This window comes from Sturnus vulgaris, chromosome 4, assembly GCF_052056855.1.
Source record: "Sturnus vulgaris isolate bStuVul1 chromosome 4, bStuVul1.hap1, whole genome shotgun sequence".
Classification (NCBI taxonomy): domain Eukaryota; kingdom Metazoa; phylum Chordata; class Aves; order Passeriformes; family Sturnidae; genus Sturnus; species Sturnus vulgaris.
In genome coordinates this window covers 47,248,586-47,271,966 of record NC_142246.1, presented here as the reverse complement: position 1 = coordinate 47,271,966, position 23,381 = coordinate 47,248,586, and the positions used below count along the sequence as shown (strand labels likewise).

At 39.0% G+C, this 23,381-nt stretch overlaps 1 protein-coding gene across 7 annotated transcripts in view; it reads left to right on the top strand.

Moving 5' to 3' along the window:
* EGF (epidermal growth factor) overlaps positions 1-23,052 on the top strand; it is a 57,094-nt gene extending 34,042 nt beyond the window's left edge. For 2 of the 7 annotated variants that reach the window (XM_088163828.1, XM_088163829.1), the window contains 11 exons: positions 2,551-2,718; positions 3,442-3,591; positions 4,038-4,175; positions 4,806-4,922; positions 5,919-6,044; positions 8,192-8,311; positions 10,272-10,422; positions 12,966-13,133; positions 15,902-16,004; positions 18,912-19,014; positions 20,479-23,052. In XM_088163828.1, coding sequence (XP_088019954.1) covers positions 2,551-2,718; positions 3,442-3,591; positions 4,038-4,175; positions 4,806-4,922; positions 5,919-6,044; positions 8,192-8,311; positions 10,272-10,422; positions 12,966-13,133; positions 15,902-16,004; positions 18,912-19,014; positions 20,479-20,702 — 1,568 coding nt within the window. In that variant the 3' untranslated portion in view covers positions 20,703-23,052. Of the gene's footprint in view, positions 1-2,550; positions 2,719-3,441; positions 3,592-4,037; positions 4,176-4,805; positions 4,923-5,918; positions 6,045-8,191; positions 8,312-10,271; positions 10,423-12,857; positions 13,134-15,901; positions 16,005-18,911; positions 19,015-20,478 lie in introns of those variants that run through there. The other 5 variants (XM_088163831.1, XM_088163830.1, XM_088163832.1 and 2 more) reach the window with 5 other exon arrangements.
* The last annotated feature ends 329 nt before the right edge of the window (positions 23,053-23,381 follow it).

The following is a 23,381-nucleotide window of genomic DNA, read 5'->3' as shown; positions in this document are numbered from 1 at the left end:
AATGACAACACTCAAGCTCTTAATTCTGTTACCCAGCTTTGTTCATTTTATCAAAAGTAGTCTTTCTAACACTCTCTGATTTTATTAAGGAGTCACTTTGCATTGCACAGAGATCTTTTCTGCCTTTATAGAAAAATGAAAATAATAAAAAAATTTAAAATGTGATTTGCTTTTCCCATGCATGGCTGCTTAGTTTAATTCAGGCTTTGCTGTGTCTATTGCATCAGTGAGTTATATTGACGTAAGAAGAAAGGGAATTAATCAGGGTCATTAAGGTCCTTGAGCAGCAAACTTGTATCTGCAGTGTTGAACACTGGAAGGATTCTAAACACACAATACATAACAAATGAAAAATTATTTTAGAATATGCTGGTAGCTTTTATGGCTAAGATTTCTACTGCTTGACCCAAAACTGTGTTGTTCTGGAGCAAGAGAACAGAAGTGTTAGCAACAAGGAACTGATGTTGTACCAAGTCTAAAGTAAACCATGTGTTTAAGAATCTTGTACATAGTGAATTAGTTTCTCAAGAGGACAATTCCTTTTGATCATGGGGTCTCTCTGGGGACTATTTTGTAGATGTGCATACAAAACATGGGGAGTGAGGACTCATAGCCCAATACCATGACTGCCGTGGATCACTTTATGGTTACTCTGTCAAGCAGCCTCTGTTCTAGTCTGTGCTCTTGGAATGCTTGTGTTCATCCCCTAAGCTAGATACCTCCCAGTCCTTTGGAGGTGAGCAGAGTGAGGTCCTGGAGGAATCAGTGTTCTCCAATTTATAAGACATCAAAAGGCCCGAGAGAAGAGACTTTCCAGCCTTCTTCTCTCTTCCCTTGCTGTACATATTCTGCCATATGCTCTACCTTGCAGCAGATCTGCAAAGGAGGTCCTTGAAATCTGATCAAAGTTTTATTTTGTTTCTTCACAAGGAGTAAGACAGTGTCTTACAGGGAGAGAACAGAGAAAGAGAGCTAGGAAACATGGACTAAGAGAAAGGAGCAGTGGTACGGCTGTTTGGAGGTGAGAATAAAGGACATCAACATCTGTTAATGGAAGTGAAGTGAAAGACATTAAGACCCTGTAGGGGTATGAATTTAGAGAAGCATGTCCTGATCATTTGCTAATGCTGTTAGTGAAGACTGAAATTCAGTTTTTGTTCTTGAACAGTTGTACAGTGAGTGGGAAGGTGGCACCTCTTCATAGGTGTTCTGCTGTAACATGAATTTTTATTACAGCAGCTCCCTCTAGTGCCCTTGTACTGAGAGCTCATTGAATAGACCTGCATGTAAAATAGGTAAATTATTTCTGCTCTTCCACCTAACCCCGTTTTTGGCTGTAATAACCTGCCCAAGGCAACGAAGAACACAACCATCACTTTTTTTTATGCAGTGGGTCGGATTTGCACTATTCCAGCTATCTCCATTGACTGACACTACACTTCTGATTTTAATCCTTAACGTATTTGCAAAATAAGAGGTTAATAAATTGCTGGTCAAAGCAGGGTGCTGTTTGTGAATACTGAAAACTACAGATCCTAAAATTGTGAGGAAATGTTTGGGTGAGGACAGTATCTAGATCTTGGTCTAGTTCAAATTTATTGGGAAGAAAAGGTAAGAGCCAAGATCAGTGATAAAGCATGGCTCAGTGGAGGTAGTGAGGTGCCAACAATACACTTCAACATAACACTAAAGAACACTTAAACAGTGTCTTAGAATTTTTTTTGTAAAGGACTGTTTTTTTCAGTTTATTTGTGAGGTGAATTTAAGGTATACCAACACATACTCCTTCCCCAAGGTTCTAAATGTTATCTCTTGTTTTGTTTTCTTGTTTGTTTGCCTTTGATTTTAGTTTTTTTTAAGCTAATACATGTTGGGATCCCAATTTCATTACTGAAATTAAACATCACCTAGTTGAGTTCTACATCAAGAAGCAAAAGAACACATCATAAAAATCATGTGCTTAAAAAACACCTTTCAGAAGGGCTCAGACTGCAGTGGTAGATGCAGCGTCACTAAAGCTCTAAGGACCACAACAAGACAAATCTGCTTCAGTCTGGAAACATCCACTCTGAAGCCAGGTGTACATCCATGGAAGAATAGCATGTGTTCTTACCTTCCACTGCAAAAAGCTTGCCCAAAGGCTACCTTGGAAGCAGGAGATTTCTGAACGTATAGAAAAAGTGCATAGTCCCATATGGACTAATGACAATTTTCATGAGAGATTAGAAAGAGTCAGAATCACTTTATAAAGATCTTTATGTCTGTCATTATTTATATGAAATTGTCCTTTGGATTCTGAATTGCTGAGCTTACCTCTGGAAGTCAAACTAAGGATCTGAGTTTTCCTAGTGCAGATAATGTGCTAACAAGGAAAAGTTCCTGTGCTCTGAACTTGGGGTGGAATTTCTTGCAGCTACTGTTAGTCCTGTAAAGGGCTATGGCTAGGCCCTTGTGTTAGAAGTTGATTTAAATGCAGAAAATGCTTTCTTTTACAGGATTTCTTCTGTATGTTCTACAGATGTGGAAATGATAAACCTCATGTCTTTGTAGGCCACCCTTTTGCTGTAGCGGTGTTTGAGGATCACCTGTGGTTTTCTGACTGGGCTAGGCCATCTCTAGTGAGGGTGGACAAGAAGACCGGCCAAAACAGGGTACGTCTTCGAGGCAGCATGCTGAGACCCTCATCAATGGTTGTAGTTCATCCTTTGGCGAAACCAGGTATACTGCAAAAATTAAGCAGTCATTCCCTTCCAGCCTCCTCTTGTTCACTGATATCAGTAGAATAGTTGTCCTTGAGTAGAGGATTATCTTCTCAGAAACAGGCTCTTTAAAAAGCCTTGCATAGTCAGACTGGAATTTATTGAAAGCATCATCTGGGCATGTGTCCCAAGAATGCTGACAGATTTATGTTCATGCCCAAGAATAGATGCTGATCAATTGCCATGAGGCTACCACAATCTTCTAATTCCTATTTATCCTAGTCTATTAGCAACCCCCCACACGCCAATAATGACAAATGACATGGGGAAAGATTTTGTGAGATTTATTAGTTTTTGATCAAATAGTTTAAGTTTCTGTTGGGAACAGTCTCCCTGTAAGCAGAAAAGTGTAATTCAATAGACCAGGACTGAGAGAAGGTAATCACAAGTTCCTTATGTCCTTGAAATATTAGGACTCTAAATATTAAAGGAGACACAATAAAGGAAATAAAATTTTTAAAATGTGATACATGCATTAGATACAGAGTACATGAATCTCTTTTCCTGACAGGGCTAGGTGATATTATCTATGCTATACTATATGCATTTGTTGTTCTATTAAAAAAAAAATCCTAGTTTTTATCAGTCCTTATTCTTTTTCCAACTGCTTCAACTCTGCATATCTAAACAGAGATATTGACTGAAGAAGCAGCTTGTTAATTTTCCTGTTTTTCTTTACTAGGGACAAATCCTTGCCTTTACGAGAATGGAGGCTGTGATCAGATCTGTGAAAACAATTTTGGAATTGTCCACTGCAAGTGCCATCCAGGATTTGGGAAAACTCAAGATGGAAAATCCTGTCATGCTCTGGATTCTTCCAACTCAACAGCAGGTACAGTCCTTCAGTTCCCAAAAAGACCCCCTCAAACCCTCAAGGATCCTGAGAGATAGCACTGGAAAAATCCACCTTGCTCTAACATGATAGTTTCTCTGAAGAATGAAAATGCTGGAGTATCCTTGGGACAACAAGAAAACAGACATGTTGTCTGACCACTGTAATTTTTCCCTTGGCATTTTAACAGTGAAAAAAGTGTGTGCAATGCTGACAAGTATTGTGGGCCACAAGCACATTTCTTCTCTTTTGTATTTGAGAAAACTCATCAGTGAGTGCTTTTCGGAATAATTTGATGCCACAAACAGGTTAGTCTGGGATGATACTGAAGTTTATTTCAAAAGGAAACCACCATGGTTATAGGAAAGGAGACAAGTATTTGAAAATCAGGCGGCTATTTCAGTAGATTTAAATAGTCCATTTAACTTTTATCTTGTCTTTTTCAGGAAGGGTTTTTGTGCATAAGGAAGTAATGCCAATGCCACCACAAGAGACTGTGCTCCAGAGCACACGGATTTTTAAGGATGCAGACAATGGAGAAAAGCAGAAAATAAATTTTTTTATGGCTGAAATCATGGTATCAGGTAGAGTTTGATGGTTATCTTCCTGTGGTTACTTTGAGGCTCTGAACAGATTTATAGAGAAGAAAGAAGTCATAGACCTTAAAGAAAGAAAGGTTCATTGTTGAGACTGGTAGTATTCATGCCCTTAACCTTCTAACAAGAATTTAGATCTGTGCAATTATTCCAGATAGAACTGTTTTTTTTGTTTGTGTCTATATTCCTTGGCTATATCAACAAAAATTGATAATATTATCTTGGTCTAGGGAAAAAATATTTCTAATTTGGAACACTTGTGAAAGTCTCTCCTTCAGGTTTTAAAATATATTGCATTCCTCTAAAAAGTTAAAATAAACCCATTGAATTCTATATCTCTTTGAAGATACTAGATCATTAAATTTTGAAATAGATTTTGAATAAAATATTCAGAAATCCTGATACTAAATGATATGTCAACTCTATCTAGACAAAGAGAACAGAAGCAGTGCTTGTATTGGCCTGTCATTATTAATCCTGGAGAGCTAAGTTTTAAACTTTAACTCTATGTTCTGGTTTTTTTAGTTGTTTGTTTTTCTATAGTATAGATATACACCACGTCCTTCAATGTTTCCAAATACATCTAGTAGTTTTTTGTTTGTTCTGCTTATGCTATAGATGAAGACGACTGCACTGCACTAGAATGTTATGTCAATGCAGAGTGTGTTTTGCTGGAAGATGGTGCTATGTGCCAGTGTTTGAAAGGATTTACCAGGAAGGGGAAATCATGCTATGGTAATAAAAAACATTATTGTAACTTTTGAAAAATTGTAGACTGGGGAGGAGGAAGAGAATCTATCTCCTTTCACATTGGCAGCTCTGCTGTGTGAGGCATAAGAGAAAGATCAGTAGTATGAAAGGGGTGATGAACAGAGAGCATGTGAGATGAAATGGCTAATTATTCCATGCCTTTTTTCCCCTTGAGCCATAAGTGTTAATCCTATTAATAGTAACAAACAATAACATAGATTATAGAAGTATAATGTATTTCTTTGTAAAAATTGGCTAATTGTAAAAACTCAGTCCATAGACATGATAGTTAATGTATACTTCAAAGTTAGTATTCCTGATGTAATGTTTATACGTAAGTGCTGCTCTACTTTCTTTATAGCACTAGAAAAAGACTCTAACAGCCATGCAAAATATTTCTCAGGGTGGTCTTTAAGCTTCTGGACTTGTTTGCAACATAAATGGAAGAACTGTTTTGCTCTCCCAAAGGTCGAGAGAAAAAGGTGTTAGAAAGGAAAATACCATTTGGTGACTAAGCATTAAGACTCAGAAGAATCTGTTACTATGGAAAGGGGAAAAAAACTGTAAGCCGAAACAGGCATACATCTTTTTTACCATAGTACTTTTGCTTTATTTAAGCCCATGTATTCTTTCACAGAACAAAGTTTCTAAATACTCAGAGGCCTTTCCAAATTAATGGATTCTATGATTCTATAACATAAAGCCATTTTTGAATCATTTTCTCTGTATAGGTTTTTATTAAGCAAATGGTATTGTGATCTCCAGGTGATCGTACGTGGTTGACTGTCTCAGATTTTAGAACACCTCCATCAAATTTCATACCAAAAATGACCACAAAGTTCTTCTCTTCCCATTTGCTTCACATGCACAAATGCCAAGTGGTGGCAGCACAGTCTGAGTGAGATCCACGGTGCAGATGTTTCAGTGATTGATGTGATGGTTTCCTGACCCAAGTGTCCTGTCCCTTGCTCTGTCCCTCAGACGTTGACGAGTGTGCTGTACACATGGACCGCTGCAATCGAAGCGTGTCAGACTGTATCAATACGGAAGGGGGCTATGTCTGTAAATGCCTGGAAGGCTACATTGGAGATGGAGTCCATTGCTATGGTATGGGCATGTGTCTCTGTCTGGAAGGCTGAGGTATTTCTGCCTTTGTGATTCCTTCCTCCCTGTTTAAAGTACAGTAACCTCAGCAACTGATCAATATGCAAAGCTTGTAGTTGTCAGTGAATATCTCCTTCTCAGTGTTTGCACTCTTTTTAGTGCCTGTAGAAGGAGAGAGAGGAAGAGTGAAGGGGAGGAGGGAAGTGGAGGTGAAGCAGTAGAGCTTTATTGGAAATCATTGCCATGAATATAAACGAAAGCAGGTATTGAGTGTGTCATAATACTCATCAAATAATTCCAGGTCTGTTTAATAGGCATGAGGTTCAAAGTGTGACACTGACAACTTGAGTACATTTAGAGTCTTGTTCATAATCAGACCCACTGATTTTCCCATCCAGCTCTAATGCCGAGTCTTTAGTTCATTCCCTACGTCTCTTAAATTCTTAATCCATTTTAGTGGTAAATATGAACAGGAAGCTTTTTCTCTCCAGTATTTGACTAGCACACAGTTTGTTCAGAGCTTTATGAGTGTCTTCCTTCTCTTTTGTTCTTTTCTTTCCCTTTTTTCCTTTATAGCCTAATTCAAAGCCCATTAAATTCGAACCAATTCTTACATAATCTCTACTGGACTTGGTTCTTCAACGCTGATTAGGATGACTGAAAAATTAAGAACAATATAATTATTATGGGTAGAGTGTGGAAAGTATCAGAGGCAAAAGAATCAAGAAAGCCTTTTACCTGAAGGGGTCAGAGACAGAGCTCGTGTCTTTGAGGGTGCTTGGAAGTGCACACAGAAGTGACAAGGTCCTCTTTCTGACCCAGCACAACCTAAAAGAAAGTCCTCAAGCAGCTCTAGGCTCTTACTGTCTTACCACTGTACTGTGGTATAGTTGTTCAGGATGTAGTACCTTCCACTGCTATTGAAAAACAGTCTATTATCTTCCTGAAGTCTTGAAGTCCAGAAAATAGATTCTCAGTGTTTTATAAAAGATGCAATATTACTAAGATGTAAACATAACTGAAACTAGTTTTGTGTTCGATGTCTTGAAATGTACTATGAAAACCAGAAACTGGTTTTGTGCTTCAGTTTTAAGTGCCTGCATGCATGCACAGTGTCCAGGAATGTGACCGTATGTCCAGTGATAACACATGATGAGTTCATATTGTGTTGGTGAAATCACATTTCTTGAAATATGCTGCAGTAGTTGTGTTCCCTGCCTCCCCCCTCCATTTTTTTTTTAAAGTGCTTTGTATTTTCAATACTGTTTTGAGCCAGATCCTGTTAATTTTACTGTAGAAAAATTTCCAGCAGTTTAAGTAATCATTTCACAGAAGTTGAGGTAGCACATCTGTGACTCCCCAAAGTAGATCTGGCACATATGTTCTGCTCACTTTTCATAAAATGAATCAGAGGCTCCCAAACTCTGCTATGTGAACCAAAGGTTTCACCTTTGAGGGAAGTGCTTCGGCACTTAGCAAGGTGCAGGTGGCCAGCCTGGCAGGAGCTGCTGCCGTGGGCTTTGCAGGGAAGGTGTGGAGGCAGGAGGAGGGTGTGCAGCAGAGTGGGGGTGAGAGATGTATACGAACATAACATGGGCTCTGAGCCTGGAAACTCTTGTAGTCAGGGAGCCTCTTCACAGTCATTCAAAGCCTCACTCACTGAAGTGTTTACACAAACTGAATAAACCTGTAGGTTTCTAGACACTTTTATTCTGCCTAAACTCTTTGTTAAGCCGAACTAGGTGGGTGGTACAGGGGTGGGGAGCTCCCCGCTCCTGAACCTTTCTGCTGTGTAACTACAAGAATGCCAACATATGGATCCAGGCTGCAAGCTATGACTAGCAATGTCAGGAGAATACATCTGGTACAAATAAGCCTCCTCTTCAACTCTGCTGTACTTGTTACATTTCATGGGAAAGCCTTTCCCTCCTTCTCCCCATGGAGACTTTCTGCAGCAGGACAGCATGCTCTTTCTATGGAAAGTGTGCTGGTTACTTTTCCATTAGGCTTTCCATGAAGGCATATTTGCAGTTTTGGTGGTTTTGGTGTTTTTCCCCACTGCCTGGGGAGTGCAGTGCTGCAACTGCTGCCCTTTTAACCAATGCTCTGAGGCATTTCACTCTTGTAACTGCAGACTCTTTGGGTGACAGATATTGATGAGTGCAAGATGGGGTCCCACACCTGTGGAGAGAACACGACCTGCACAAATACAGAAGGAAACTTCACTTGCTCATGTGCTAATCATGCTGCTGGGACTGGCATCGGTTGCAGTGAGTAAACGGAGTGAGCAAATAAAGTGAAGTGGCCCTAAATTAAGAGCTGTGTCCTTGGATAAGTTGTTCTACCTGGAAACTAAAGGATCCCTGTAGAGTAACATCCTGACCAGCTTGTGGATCCATTCAGCATTGCCTTTAGGAGGCTGTTTTGTGGTGGACTAAGGAGAACAGATCAGAGTTTAGTTAGGAAATATCTACCTTAAGGTTCAATGTAAATTTTTACTGTCTAAATGTAACAACAAATCTATCAAATGTAATTTAAAATCAACAGCAGCAGTAAATGCTCCTTGGAAGTAACTTTTTTGAGGATAATTTCAGTCTGTGCCATTTTCCAAATTTTCTGTGCTTTCTGTTACTGTTCAGGAGGCTAGCATAGGAAATGCACATTATTTAAGTGCTCTTTGATTCTTCAGTAAAAGCTTGTCTTTCCAGCTACTAATTGTTCAAAAGGGCTCTGAAACTCCTTAGAAAATCTGATTACCAATTTACTGAAGGGAACTGCTAAAGTTTCAGCACTAGTGAGTACCTGGCCCTCGTTTTAGTGCCTCAATGTAGTAGCAGCATTCTCTGAAAACGAGAATGGCTCTTATTTTAGTCTATGTCAGCCCTCTTGGTCACAGTGAATTTTACTCCAGATTGAGTGACTTTCTGATGATGGAGGGACATTGTGTGATTGTCACAGAGCTGTTTCTTCAGAAAAACAAGGAAATTGTTGTTTGAATTTATTGTATTTATTGGCTTTCTTAAATAGAACACCTATCAGGATTCCCACTCCCATTTCAGTCACCTAATCTTTCAGTAGTTTCAGGTGTCACTCAGGAAATGATGATTTCAAAAGATGTATGACTTGGAAGTAATGTTTCCTAGGTCCCTCATCTGTCAGTCTGACCCCATGTCTCTATAGACGTTAACACACTGTTTTAGTTCTTTGCCTAATAAGCTCTTTTAGCAAGATGAAATTTTCTTTGCTGAATGCATGCACACCTGGAGTTCACTATAATCATTCATTCCTTCCATTCAGGCTCTTTGCTGTGGCAGTTCTCCAGCAAATGAAATTTTAAAACCCAAATGTCATTGAAGGTCATGTTGCCATAAAATTGATGTGAGTCATAGAACTGACCCCATAATTGTATGAGAACGATTAGGCTCTGCTAATCCATACTGCCAGAAATTCTTTGCCATGTAGCTGTTCTGTTCTGACCTACAGATTTGTTGCCGCATCAAAGAAGGCATGAAAACACTCCTTTTCTGTAAGCCATGTCTGCACTATGGTCATGCAATGCAGAGATATTAGTGCTACCTTTAAAACTAGCTAGTTTGGATAGGTGTGTAGATGGCAGCAGGTGTGATTCAGAGCAGACTGCAGAACCCTTTGGCAGAACCATAGGGCTTCCTGCTCCCCCAGTGATGCTGTTATCTGCACTGAGACAGCCTGAAACAATAAAAAATGTGGTATGCCACCACACACAGGTGCAATTAACTGGATGGCAGCAGAGTAGAAACAATCTGCATAAGAATGCCAAATTGCTTGTGAAAGCTTCTGAGTCTGAGATCCAGCTGCATGAAACACAGTCACCTCTACTTCTCACTCTGGTAATTTATGCATGGTAAAGATTTACCATATGCCAGAACCGCATAAGTTGCAAAAATAGTTTCAGAGTAAGCACCTAGACAATTGGTGCAGTTTTTCTTCAGAGCTGGGCTAACACATCTAAACACACTCAGTCAATTACTGTAGGTCTTTCACTAAAAGTCTAAAATCAAGCATATTTAGTAATTTGATCTAAATTTCTGCTTGCATAATTTGATAACAACATAAGAAAATAGGTTAAAAAAAATAGAAATTGGATATTTTTACCTAGTTAAGTACCTTGAAGTTCTGGAACACTTTCATAACATTATGTTGCCAATGAGGCCAAAATCTGAGATGTCCTTGTGAAACCCTCTATTTCAGAATCTACTGTTCCCCCAACTGCTATCAGCAATGAATACACTACCAACGCTGTGCAAGGTGATATTGTAGGATGCCCTCCTTCGTACGAGTCATACTGCCTCCATGGTGGAGTGTGCAATTACGTTTCTGATCTACAAGACTATGCCTGCAAGTAAGTACAGAAATTTTTATTTTCTCTGCTGAAGAATGGCATCCTTGGAATGTTATTCCCAGTTAACTGCAGGCAGTGAAGAGTTTGTCAGTGAACGATCTGTTCATCATTCATGTTACTCATATAACATTCAAATCTCCTTCTTCCTGTGAGGAGTGATCATTGCCATTTTCAGTACATGGCACATTCACACCCATTGCAATTAATAGTAGGATTGGATTTGTTCCCTAAGCGTTTGATTCTTTACTTTGGTTTTGAGAGGTAAGTTGTTAAATGACTTAAAAGAGGTGCTTGCTCTCTCTCCTGTACATGTCATGCTGACTTGCACCTCCCTATTGGCCTTGCTGTTCATGTGTAGCATTCACTGGGATGGAAGAGGAAATCCCTGTCTTGTCTTCTCTGACTGAGGCCAGGGAGTAATCTTCTGGTGTCAGCATCTTCCATTACAGAAAAGCAGAAAAGAGTAGGATATAATTGCCCTCTTAAAAACAGGAACAGTTGCAATGTGGCCTCAAGGTTGAGACCTACTTCCCCTGTCAATATTTTTAATCCTGTCAATATTTTTGTGAAGCCTAATTCTCGGTTCCCCAAATGCAGGTACTGATAAAAACAAGGAGAATCTCAATTCTCCAGAAGTCAGCCTTAGCTTGGTCAATGTGACAACCTAGTCCCATGGGGTAATAATTTCTCCAAATTGGTGCTGGCATTTAAGTGTGTAACCTGATTATATTTGAAGATGTACTCAGAAAAGTTCTTCAAAATCAAGCATAAAATCTTTACAATGGGACAAATCCAATGCCTGCCTCCTCCCTCAGGGTCACAGGTGGTAGGTGAGGACCTGCTCAGGGGGTGAATGCTGTTCCAGGGCAGGCAAATCTCTCTCTGTGCCTCAGGATTTCCTATTTTGAAATATGAGTGGTCTCCTCTGCCTACAGACTTCAGTACCTGTAAGAATATGAAAGGAATGTGCCTCATGTACACATATGGGAATGAAGTCAATGCTTTGTGCTGTGGATTTCTTGAGCTCAGCAAAGCCCTTAGGAAAAGACATTACAGGAGACAGACTCATAGTCATCTCTGGTACTTGTTTTGAATTTTTAGTGTAACCTTTAGAGGCACAGTAAACTATTTTCACTTCAGAAGTTTATTCTCTTGAAATTGAAGAGTCTAAACCTGCAGAACTTTCAAATTGGACCACTTTCTTTTTCTTTTATTTGTTAGGTGTTAGTGCATAATGAGAATTCAAATGTATATATCTTTCCGTTTTGGAAGTGGAAGCAGTTAAAAAATTTAAGAGCAACCATGCTTAGCCACGCTGTTGGTGTTTTTGTGTGGCCGTTGCTGGATTCTGTCCCTGCTGAATCTTCACTAGATGGCAGCATTCATTCACGTAGGCTGTAATGGATTAACTACCAAAAGGAGGGAATGGAAAAATGTTATCCAGCAAAAATCACATACCAAATATGATTTGTATTTTAATTAATAAAAGATCTTACACGAGAAAGTTGATCTGCCAGCATGTTTGAAATTCAGTGTAATTTAACATTTAAAAATTAGCAATTTTTTCTGCCTTCCAGCACATATGCATTCTAAATTGTAACAGAATGAGAGTGCTTGTGCCCAACTTAATAATGAATGCTGATATAACGTTTTCATCACATTGGGTAAAAGCTGCTGCAGGTCAAATCCTGCTTCTTTTTCTCATTTGACTAGCTCTTGGACTTGAGTAAAATTAGACCAATTAGAATTGTGATGAGTTGAGCCTACATTGCTGAGAGATTGTTATTAACTGAGTAGATGTTTCTTTTTTTCTATTTATTATTTATGTGTCTTGCCTCGCATAGTAAAACTAGGCAGGGATTATTTTTTGATGTATTTCTCACTTTCTAGTTATTTTGATTTGAGGGTTTCATGCATCGATAGGATATTTCTATGTGTGTTTTACGATGGTAAAACCAACCAAATAAATAAAAACTGCCTACAGAAGAAGCTTATATTAAAAGTAAGTCTTGAAGATATTTCTAAACCTTATGTATGGTTTTTTTAAAACACTTTCATTAATCTTTAATTTTAAAGTAAAGATTCAGATTAAAATTTGGTTCTCTTAATCAAGTCACTCTGAAAATACGAGTCAGTCCTGTACTGCCTATTTTAAAGAAACGGAAGCTTGCTGCTGAAAGAAGTTAAATGGAAAATCCTAGGGAAACACTAATCACACAGCAGGATTTACAGGATTTAAGAAAATTTCTTTTTCTACTTTTTACCCATAGGAATCTGGTAATGACAACCTCTCTGTATAATTCTATAGGTGATTCAATACCAGTAAAAATAACAGTACAAAAAAAAAAAAAAAAAACGTTTAATACTGGGTTCTACCGGTTTCGACAGCATTCCTTTAAAATAATTTTGTCTTCCCCACTGCTAAACTCAACCAGATGTTTCTGCAGTGAATCGGTGGTGAATCAATGCTCACGGTGACTGAAGTGGTGGTCTGGGGGCTGTGCCCTGCCACCCCTGCAGCGTGTGCCCTCTTTCCCTGGCAGCTGTGTGACAGGATACGTGGGGGAGCGCTGCCAGTTCAGCGACCTGGAGTGGTGGGAGCAGCAGCGCTCCGGGCGGGCCAAGGTGCGGAGCATCGCCATCACCGCCTGCGCCGCCGGGCTGGCCCTGCTGGCCCTGCTGCTGGGCGTCCTGGCTGCCTTCTGCCACAGGTACACACGGGCTGGGCTTGCCGTCTGCTGCTGCTGCTGCTGCTGCTGCTTGCTGCTCAGCTGATGGGAATTCCTATTCTTGCTTTCCAGTAACCGGGTCTGTGAATAATACAGAAAGTTCTGGCATGGCCCTTGCCCGCAGAACTCATGTTGGTGTTAGTGAGCAAACCTTCTTCCTGGAGGGGAGAAGAATAGACCTTATTAGAGCTCAGGAGCACGCCATTTACTTCTTCCTGGGTTTACCTTCACAACTCTAGATGTCTGAAACTGTCATGGTAGGGGTTCGCTCTTCTCTGCCAGCTATTCAATGAGTTGGCTTTTGTTTCCCATTCAGTGTAGAATTCCACCTGAAAATTTCTTTGTCGTTGAGAAAAGCAGCCTACTAACCTTCCCAAGGCAAACTTACACAGTGATGGTTTCAGCAGTGAACAAGGAAACAGTTTTCCTGGTAGCAGAGAGAGTAAAATCAGGGAAGTGACTCTAAGCACATCTGTTGTAAAAGTACTCTCTGGCATTTCTCATAGCTGTAATGAATTGCTAAGATTTGGGATTCTTCTTGTGTCAAAAAGAATTCCAATGGTCACTATTTAAGAACCCAGTCTGATGAGAAATTAAATGTCATTGGTGTCCCTTAGACTGGAAAGTATTAAGCATTTAAGCTAGAGTCTTTTGGCCATGACCTTGACAGACAGCTGTTCTCAGAGGCTGATTTAAACACAAGGTGTTTGTCTGTGGTTTAGGTCAATTTTAAAATTAGACTCTGCTAGACATATAAAGTTAAGCTACAAAAGAAGTTAACTATGCAAGTTAATATTTTTCATTCTTATTTAATAGTTCTTGGCATATGTAGTCCATAAAACTAGGGAAGCTGCAACATTTCTTATTTCCTATTAATTAGTGATAGGGGTCCAGAATTAAGGCTAAGTGCAGTCTGTTTTTTTCTCATAACCCAGGGTTCAGATTTTAATGAGTGGATATATGAAGAACAGAAATTTTCTGAGATTCTTATATTTCTCATATATTTCATATGTCCTGTTATGAAAAATAGACAGAATATTATTTGTTTAAAGGTATGAAGGTATTAAATTTCTTCCCTTCCTCTCTCTTTTGTAATTTCTCCCAGATTTATGTTTCTTTCTTGCCAAATGCTTTTGATCAATATAACTATTTACCACAACAACAGGTTTTCAATGACACACTTGACTGAATTTGAACTGCAGCAATTACTAGTATATCTAGATAAAAATTAAACCACTGATCTAGAATCCCTATTTAACTGGAGTCTGGGAACCAGTATTTGGGTTGAAATTGCTATACCACTTTTTCAGATAATCTCCTGTATTTCAAAATGTACCAATTAAGTCTCTAATAGTCCCATTCCTTCCCCTGCAAAATGGAGATGCCTATCTCCTTTTAATTAAGGGAAATGAAGCTGGAGGTCTACACCTGCCAATTTGAAAATGTGGGCGCTGAGGGCCAAGAGTGCTGAAGTATCATATTGGTTTTTGTTCAATGACTTGTCAGCTGAAGGGCACTCTGTTATTCTTAACGTTAGGTTTATGCAGTCTGACTGTACAGTATGCCAAGTTTCTTATCTTCCTTGGGAAGTAAGGAAACAACTCTTTTCCACAAATAAAACCAAACCTGAATCACAGATTCAGCACCAACAATTCCTCCACCTCAGTTGGCCAAGGCCAGACAAAGCAAAATTTATTTACGTTGGATTTTCGTGAAGGGAGCAATATACGATAATCATGCTTTGTGAGCTTTCCCAGTTAGTAGATAAAAACTATGCAGAAATAAAAGGAAAGTTCCTAAATAAAAGGAAAATTCCTATTGTCTTTGGTAAATATCTACTAAATTTTATTTAAAATAGATCAAGCAAAAAGATATTATAATCTCAGGTTTCCAGAATTTGAAGACTACAACAATGTTAATTTTGTTAGCTGATGCTTAGAAGGTCAAAAATATATATGTAAATTGAATAAAGATGTACTGTTTTGGATCTCAAGAGAAGTAAAATAAATTTTTTTGCTTGGACGTATATGGGCTTTTAATACTGCCTTATAAGTGATTGCTGTTTAACTTCAAAAATAATAGTCTTTGAATTTATGGAACTAGCCTCTTAGAGCTGATTATCCATACCTTTTCCAGCTCCAGACTGTACTCTTAGCTTTTTCCCCTAAATCCAGTTCTGTGGGACATGAATTTTTCCTGGAAGATCTTATTTCCAAGCTTTTTGAGACTTTCAGTTTGTTTATTTCATAGTAACTTCTGAAACTGTCGCTTTGCATAAATGATGCAGATGAATACAAAAGTGACTTTCCTAGTTATAGTGTACATATAGTGTACATATAGTGTACATATAGTGTACAAAAATACAGTCAGATTTTTATTTCTGAGCTTCACCCACAAACACTCTTCATTGCATTGGCCGAAACAAATCTTTATAAGAGAAACACGTTATAAATAGAATAGTGTAAGAAAATGGAAGGAACTAGTTACAATTTTGAGGCCTATTGTTCATTCCGATGAATGACCCTTCACAGATGGCACATTAGAACAAGTATTTCTACACTTCTTGCTGGCTTCTTTTCCTGACAAGCTATTTGTTTTATCCACTGTGTGGTAATGGATAGCAATACACAAACCAGTGAGAGAAAACAAAATATATGTGCTTCTGTGAATACTGATAGAATAACGTGAAAAAAGCAGCATCTGTTCCTCTCAAAGCAAAATAATTTGCTTCGGGTTTTGTTCTTTTGCAGAAGTCAGAATCTGTATAAGAAGAATCTCTGTGCAGAAGTGATAAGAGCCACCAGCAGCCGTGCTGACAATGAGAGCGTAACACCTACTGGCAACAAGTCTCTGGTAACTATATTAAAGTGGAGTGGAGAGGGAATCAGGAAGGATCAAAGAGCGTTAGGGATCCACTTGAGATTATCCATCAAATTATTCACATCTTAAATACATTAAATAACTGCTAGAGTCATCAAGTGCTTTGCTGTGAACCCTAGTTCATCTTACCTCATTGTTATCCCTCAAAGTTCACAGCTGCCTGGATGTATTGCAACCATTAGCCAGTGTTATTGTTAGCTTTGAACACAACAGTTGGTGAACTGTGTTCTAAATTGAGGAAATGGCAATGTGATGACATGGCATATCACACAGTTATTTTCACAGGAAAGTATGCCCTCTGTAAAAAAGCCTTCTTGGAAGCCAAGTATTGTGTGTGCTACATGAGATGTTGAACTCTATTTTGAGGCTTGATGAAATTAAATGTCTTGTATTAGAATCTGCTGCCTTGTAAAGAAAAACAACCAGGATTTTATCAGGCAGCTTGATAGGATATATAAAGTTCCAATTTTACTCTGGTGTAGGTAAGAATGACGACATGGTCTGATAGTACAGGCCTGTAACTGTTGTCATGTTTGAAGCTGTATTTAGCCCTATAAAATCTCGTGTAAGGACATGATTCTGACTGGCATTAGAATAACATTACAGTCCTGGGTGATTGCAGTTGGAACTTGAAGTTGTCAAGTGACATAATTGGCATCCGTGGCTACTTCTGTGCTCAATCTGAGACTCTTAGAATGGCCTCACCAATGATTTAGCCAGAGTGTCTGGCAGGATTTGTGAGTGGGTAGCCACTGAATCACACTGTCAAACATACATTGGTAGTACTGAATTGACTTGACCCTGGTTATGGCATATTGTTCCTTAGCTGGTCAACTGCATACTCTTACGCATGTTTTATTATCAGCACTTTTCCTTCAGGTGTTGGACAGCAATAATTTGTTCACACCAGAAGTAAAATCCAGAGTTTACAAAATACGTGAGTTTGAGAAAAGCAGAAACATTTGTTGGGAGTGAGAACAGTTCACTGCCTGGGAGCAGTGCTCTAGGAGGCCTGCACCCCAACAGCTCTGTCCCCACCTTCTGCTGACCCTGCAGTTAATGCTGGTCACCAGTGACATTTTTGCTGAATATAAGGTAAATAAACAACTAAGTTTAGTTGTTTAGTTACAACAAAGCAATGGACTGACTCAACGAATAAAAACCAAGCTTTCATATCTATTATACATCTGTGTTGCATTTCACTATGCACCAAGAGACATTGAATACATTAATAGAATAATTTATTGCAATGGCTTGGTGAAGAGGAAATCACTGACCCTTTGCTAATCACTGGCGCTTACTCAGTAATGGATTGCTGTGGTTTCATGCATGTGATTTTCTTTGTGCTGATGTAGCCATTGATCGTTAAGTTCACCAGGGCTTCATGCATGCATGCACTCAGGTTAGAACATCTAGAGCTGCCAAAGAGCTGTGGGATGTTTTCCATTTGTACTATTCACTTCAAATATGTTACTGGGGAGCTTTATGTAAAAAAAAAAAAGGTCAGGAACAGAAAGCTATAGCTGCTCAACTTTTAAGGTTTTTGGGTACTATTGATCTACACAACATTAATGATCTTAACAAAATCCTTCATGTTGAGACTGTATCTTGTGTATGCAGCAACTGTAAGGAGCTCATGAATTTCACTCATTTGGCTGGTCTCACTGCCACTGCTCATTTGTGAGGCTGATGAGAGAGAGTTCTTGCCTGTCTAGGTTGATGTAGAGGAAAACAAGATTTGTGCTATCACACACCTCAAATGTTAGGTATCATGATACTGAAACTATACCTAGAAATTGTCCAAGCATCATTCCCTTTAGTTCTTTTCTGCCAGGCAAGAGGGTGCAATTAGCTGAGGGTACATTTAGCTGAGAGTATGCCTGCATATTTTTTGACATTCATATTAGAACTCCATAAGCCAGGCCGGGTTAGTCCTACTGATTTGTAAACCTTGGAAAACTTCTGCACGTGCCTGGATTTTGATGCTATTCTGAGACTTCTCCTCCACCAAGTGTTTTGCTTTGCACAGTCAAATATATTTTGCAGAACTGTATTTAGCTGAATCTCTGCTGGGGGTTGGTCACATGTGGGTTAGCAGCTGTAAGAGTGAAGATTTTACATAAACGAACTGGTGCCTAAATAGTTGCACCTGCTACATGTGTATTGTATCTACGTAAATCCACCAGTTATCCACCTGGACCCCTGAATCTGTCAGTCCTTTTGCTGGAATACCTTATTTACAGATATTTTATCTTCTTCCCTGTCTGCTCTTTAAACCTCTCCCCTTTACTTGTTTTTCATCTTTTCCTCTGTACAATTTCATCATAGTGCTTCATATTTATTTTCTCTATCCGTGTTTTTTTCTGTTTTCCCCCTGGTCCTTTCAGCATGTTCCCCCAGAGGTCTCATTTTCTGACTTCCACTGTCACTGTGGCATGATGGAACTGCATCTTGCAGAAGATGCTGAGAGCCAGGAAGGGAGGCTTGCTTCCTTCCCTGTGTTTGACACAGTTTCCTGCTGTCTGGATTCCTGCAGATATCTTTAATACTTTAAAAATGGCCCTCAGTACTATGGAGAGAGTTGATTTTCATGAACTTTTGTCCTTGCCATTGGAAATGTTGATTTGCAAGGCAAGAGAGTTGGTAGCTCTTAGCAAGACTGAGACTGTGCACTTTCCAAAGAATAACTGGGGCTGTCATCAACTCAAATGTTTAATTATTGGCAGGGGAAGAATCATCCCAGAAGCCAGGATGACCTTTTTCCCCTGTTCTGTGGTTGGTGTGTGGCCCTTTTAGTTTGCCTCTTGGGTTTCAGAAAACCAATTCATTTTTTATTAATTTGGGCTCTGCATATTTTGTGCATATTGTATGTATTTGCAGTTTGCAGTTTTTAAGGAGGGTAACAGTTCTCTGGAGACTAAAGCAGTTGATCTAATTGAGTGTGAGACAGCAGATCCTCATCCTGCCTGTCCTTCAGAATCTGGTGAGTAGGATGTCCTTCCTTATTAGATCTCTCCTCACCTTGTACCAGCAGGAGCAGGCTGCTAGAGGAAACTGAGAAATCCAGATTTTATTTCTGGCAGAATCCATGTTTGTTTTGATGTGAAGAGACCATTCAGTATTGATGTGAAGAGACCATTTAATCCTTTATTTTGCAGATTAGTCATAAGAAACTACACTACAACTGTGCTTTCACACAGAACAAGCCGGAGGCTTCTTCTGATAGAATAATATCAGATGTTTGCATTAATATAGATCATCACAGCTTTGCAAGTGAAGTTATGCCCATCATACTGTTGGGGAATGGATATCCATGGAACTGTACACTTTGGCAGTCCTTATTTGTTCAGGCAAGATAACTGGAAAGGTGAGAAGAGTCCAGGTTTCACCCCATGGCAGCAACTGCAGTTCTGCTTTTTGTATTAAGCAAGGTATTTGACTGCCTGGGGGGTGTTTGGTGCTTAAACAAACATGAGATGAATGGAGATGCGCCTCTCATCACTGGTCCTAAAGCAGCAAGTGGCTCAGAAGCACAGAATGGGCTTCCAGGGTCCTCAAATTACCAGTTGAACCACTCTGGATTTTAGGAAATGCTGCCTTCCAGATGGCAACTGGATCTCTTAGTTGCTCAGATGGTGAGAATTGATGGAGAAAGACTAATACCCTTAGACATTTGTTTTATTTACCATGTATACTTCCTAATTGCAGAAGTTACTAGAGAAGCCAGTTTGCATCAGCCACTTAGAAATATGCAAATACAAATGTTTGAGGATACAAACATCCAGGCATCTTGCAAGATTTTCAGAATTGCCAGTCCTATCCTTAGACATACTTTGAGTAGTCACTTCATTCATCAGTTGAAAATGTGCCTCACATTTACTTAGACACACGAATATTGTGAACATGTGTAGAACCTTACTGTCCTGCAAAGAAAGACTGATGTTTCCCATTAGGAGACTGTTTTCACTTACAGCTTTATCAGATGCAGGTATTGGAACAGAAATTACCCATAACAGGTATCGGATTTTTCCTGAAAATTTTCTCTGAAGTGGTTCTACCCTCTTAGACAACATGATCAGGAAATAATCTAGTATTTTTTTAACATGTTAAAAAAAGTTCTTATGCCATGGCAGTGAATAATTCTCAGATCTTTCGACTTTGAAGCAGAGACTTTAATTTTGCCAGGCAGGTAGTCTTGGCATGCCTTTCTATAGGTATTAGAAGAGAAAGCTGTGAATCTATTCTAGGACAAGTAATTTCTTAAAATCTGAAGCGAGTTCTTGATTTTGCCTGCTTTTTTGTTCTTCTGTCATGCATTGGTATTGAATCTGATTCTGTACATTCTTTCATAACTTTCTTCTCTCAAAGCTGCCACTACATTTCTTTTAGCTTAGCTGTTGGGAATCTTTTCACATGGCTTTCAGTAATACATATCTGTTTTCTCCAGAGGAAGAACAGCCTGTAACATATGACAAAACAGCAGAGACTTTGGCAGAAGAGGAGAAAGAACAAGGCCACGGAAAAGAGGGTCCTCTTGGTGAGAAATCACCTCAGTCCACGGGAGCGGAGAAGGACTCTCCCCAGGCTCCCAGGAGCATCCATCCCAATTGCCTGCCAGTAAGGGAGCCTTGCAATCTTGCCCCAACCAGCTTGCTGATGCAGCCAGACTAGAAGTAATCTGCATTTGAATGGGAAAAGGAGGAAGTCAGCAAAGGATGAGAACTCACACACACTGAAGCAACACTCACTTTTGCATTAAAATCTGCTTCAGAAAAAAAACAGCATTATTCAGAACAAAACAGAAAAGTCCTTGCCACTCCTTCCCTGTCATCTCTGCTTGGAAAAATTACTGTGAGCAATGTGTTGGCGATGAGTACTCTATAAGTATCACTGCTGCTAACTTCATTAACTGCCTGCTAAAAGGTCACTGAGAGGAAGATAGCCAAGTGAGTGATTTGTCAGTGATAAGTATTTTCTAAGGGAGCTTGTTGCAAGTGGTGATCTTTACACACACAGAGTCTAGAAACTGCTTAGAAAATGGGACACAAGGACAGGTGCAGAGAAACAGGAATGGAGGATAATGCAGAAAAATTAGTTCAAAATCGATCTTACTATTAAAATATTTTTTATGGACACTATATGCCTCTCCCCAGAGCTGCTGACAGACCAGTGTAACTTCTTGGATTTCATCTGAGATGTCCTTGTGTCTAGCAAGTACCAAATAGGATCTTGCATTTCTCAGGTTTTGTGTATTGGAGGATGGTTTGCAGGCATATTAATTGCATCATTAATAACATATTATTAATGATGGGCAGCATTTGAAGGGAAAGGTGATTTCTCGTGTTTTTTTTTTTTTTTTTCCCCAGTCTATACTGGTCCTTCAGAGCATAACAGGCTTATTTCTGGGCTGAGAAAGTGGGTTTGTGTCTGCTTTCAGCCCTGCGGAGAGGCATGTGCTGGAGCTGTCCTTGTTTTACAGAGGTGTGCCTGGCACCAAAACCTTGTCCATTGTATAGGACTCAGTGTGAGGACAGAAGTCCAGCCAATTGCTGTTCCAAAAGAACAGAAGGAGTGGGACAAAACCACAAAAAAGCCACCTCAGTTTGGCCTGACTTCTACTCCACTGATTTCTGCTGCCTGTTAAATCTGAGGGAACAATTGGAAAACTGAACCAATTTTTCTTGTAACTGGATTCCTAACACCTATCAGGTTATTTACTCTCCTGTAAAGCTCTGTTGTATGCAGAGATGAGGTCAGTTGTTTATTGTGAGATTATCTTGGTTGGTGAGAGCATGGTGCTGATAACACCAAGGTTGTGGGTTCAATCCCTGTATGGGTCTTGCACTTAAGAGTTGAACTTGATGATCCTTGTGGGTCTGTTCCAACTCAGAACATTCTGTGATTCTGTGATATCAAGTGATTTTCACTAACTTGTCTTGACTTCCTGAGGCCGTTTTCAGAATGTTATGGAAGATACCTGGACATCAGCTAAATTGCTAATAATGATTTTATTATTTGTAGGGGATCTCTCAGTCCTCTGTTTCTGAAGCTTGCTGTTGTAACCTTTAAACTCTGCTACAGTGCCCACCACTAATGTTTCTTGTGAGTCATAAGATGCATAGTAGAGGTAAATGCTACTAATTTGTGTGTTTACTATTCTGCTTTTCTGGTTTCTTTTTGAATCCTACCAGAAAGGTGTGGAATGTTGTCATTTTTTTGTTTTATACTATCTCTGTAGGCCAATATGGGAAAGAGTATTGAAAGGCTCTTACCTCTTATTCAAAACAGTTCCACAGTGGAGTAACTTTGTGAAGTCAGCTTTCTTTGAGGTTGGTGAAACCGTAAGAACACTGAGTCCAACTTGCCAGAGTTACAAAAATTAAAATGCTGGTTTTTAGAGGGTAGTCACTTATTTAAATTCTAAAGTGATTTTTGGTGGTGGTTTTGAATAATTTAGTCTGTTTTCTAACATTAGTTCTGGATTCAGAACAAACTTGTAAAATACACATTTCCGAAGCTTATTTGGAACTATTATCAGTGAACACTCCATCTCTTGTGTGATGGTAACAAGGGTACTGCCACAGAGAGAGAAATAGTTGAGAGGTGTCGGCATACTAAACTGTGTTCAGGACCAGGCAACAACTGTGTTGAATCATTAGGATTTGGTAGATTTGATATTAAGTTCGGTATTTTTTAATATTGCTAACATTGTTCTAAGCATCTAGTTTGGATTCTCTGGTCTTTCAGTGACTGGTCTTCTGTATTTCAATGTGAAGAGAGTCCAGGTCTAACGGCTTCATTTCAAAAATGCATTTTTTTTCCCCATGAGAGCTACCCAGTAAAAAACTTTGATCCCTGCACTTCAAGTTTCTCTGGTGAAGTATGTTTGTGTGCTTAAAACGCAAGTGTTGTGTTGAATGACAGTCAACATTTCATTGGAAGTTTCCCCAGTTAAAAGAAATAAAAATTTGTAATTTTGAATCTTGCCTGAATAAAGATGTTTCAGACTCCTTAAAAATTAGTTTGCTATTCTATCCTGATCTTTTTTTGCTTACTTTGCTTTCCTTCCAAGGATCTAATTTTAAATTTGATAGTATTCTTTACAGAGTAAGATAGGGAAATCATAAAAAAATTTTGTAATTAGAGTATTTGGAGTTTAAAATGTTTCCTAAACTCAGCTCTAAACTGAAAATCATCTTTAGTGTAAAAACTTGAAATTATATTTCAATACAAATATAATATATTTGGTTTATTTGTATGTTTATAAAGGTATTGATTTATAAAATAAATTTTAAAAAACCAAAAAACTAGACAAAAGTCTCAGGTGTCCCTCTTGTTTTAAGAGAAGAG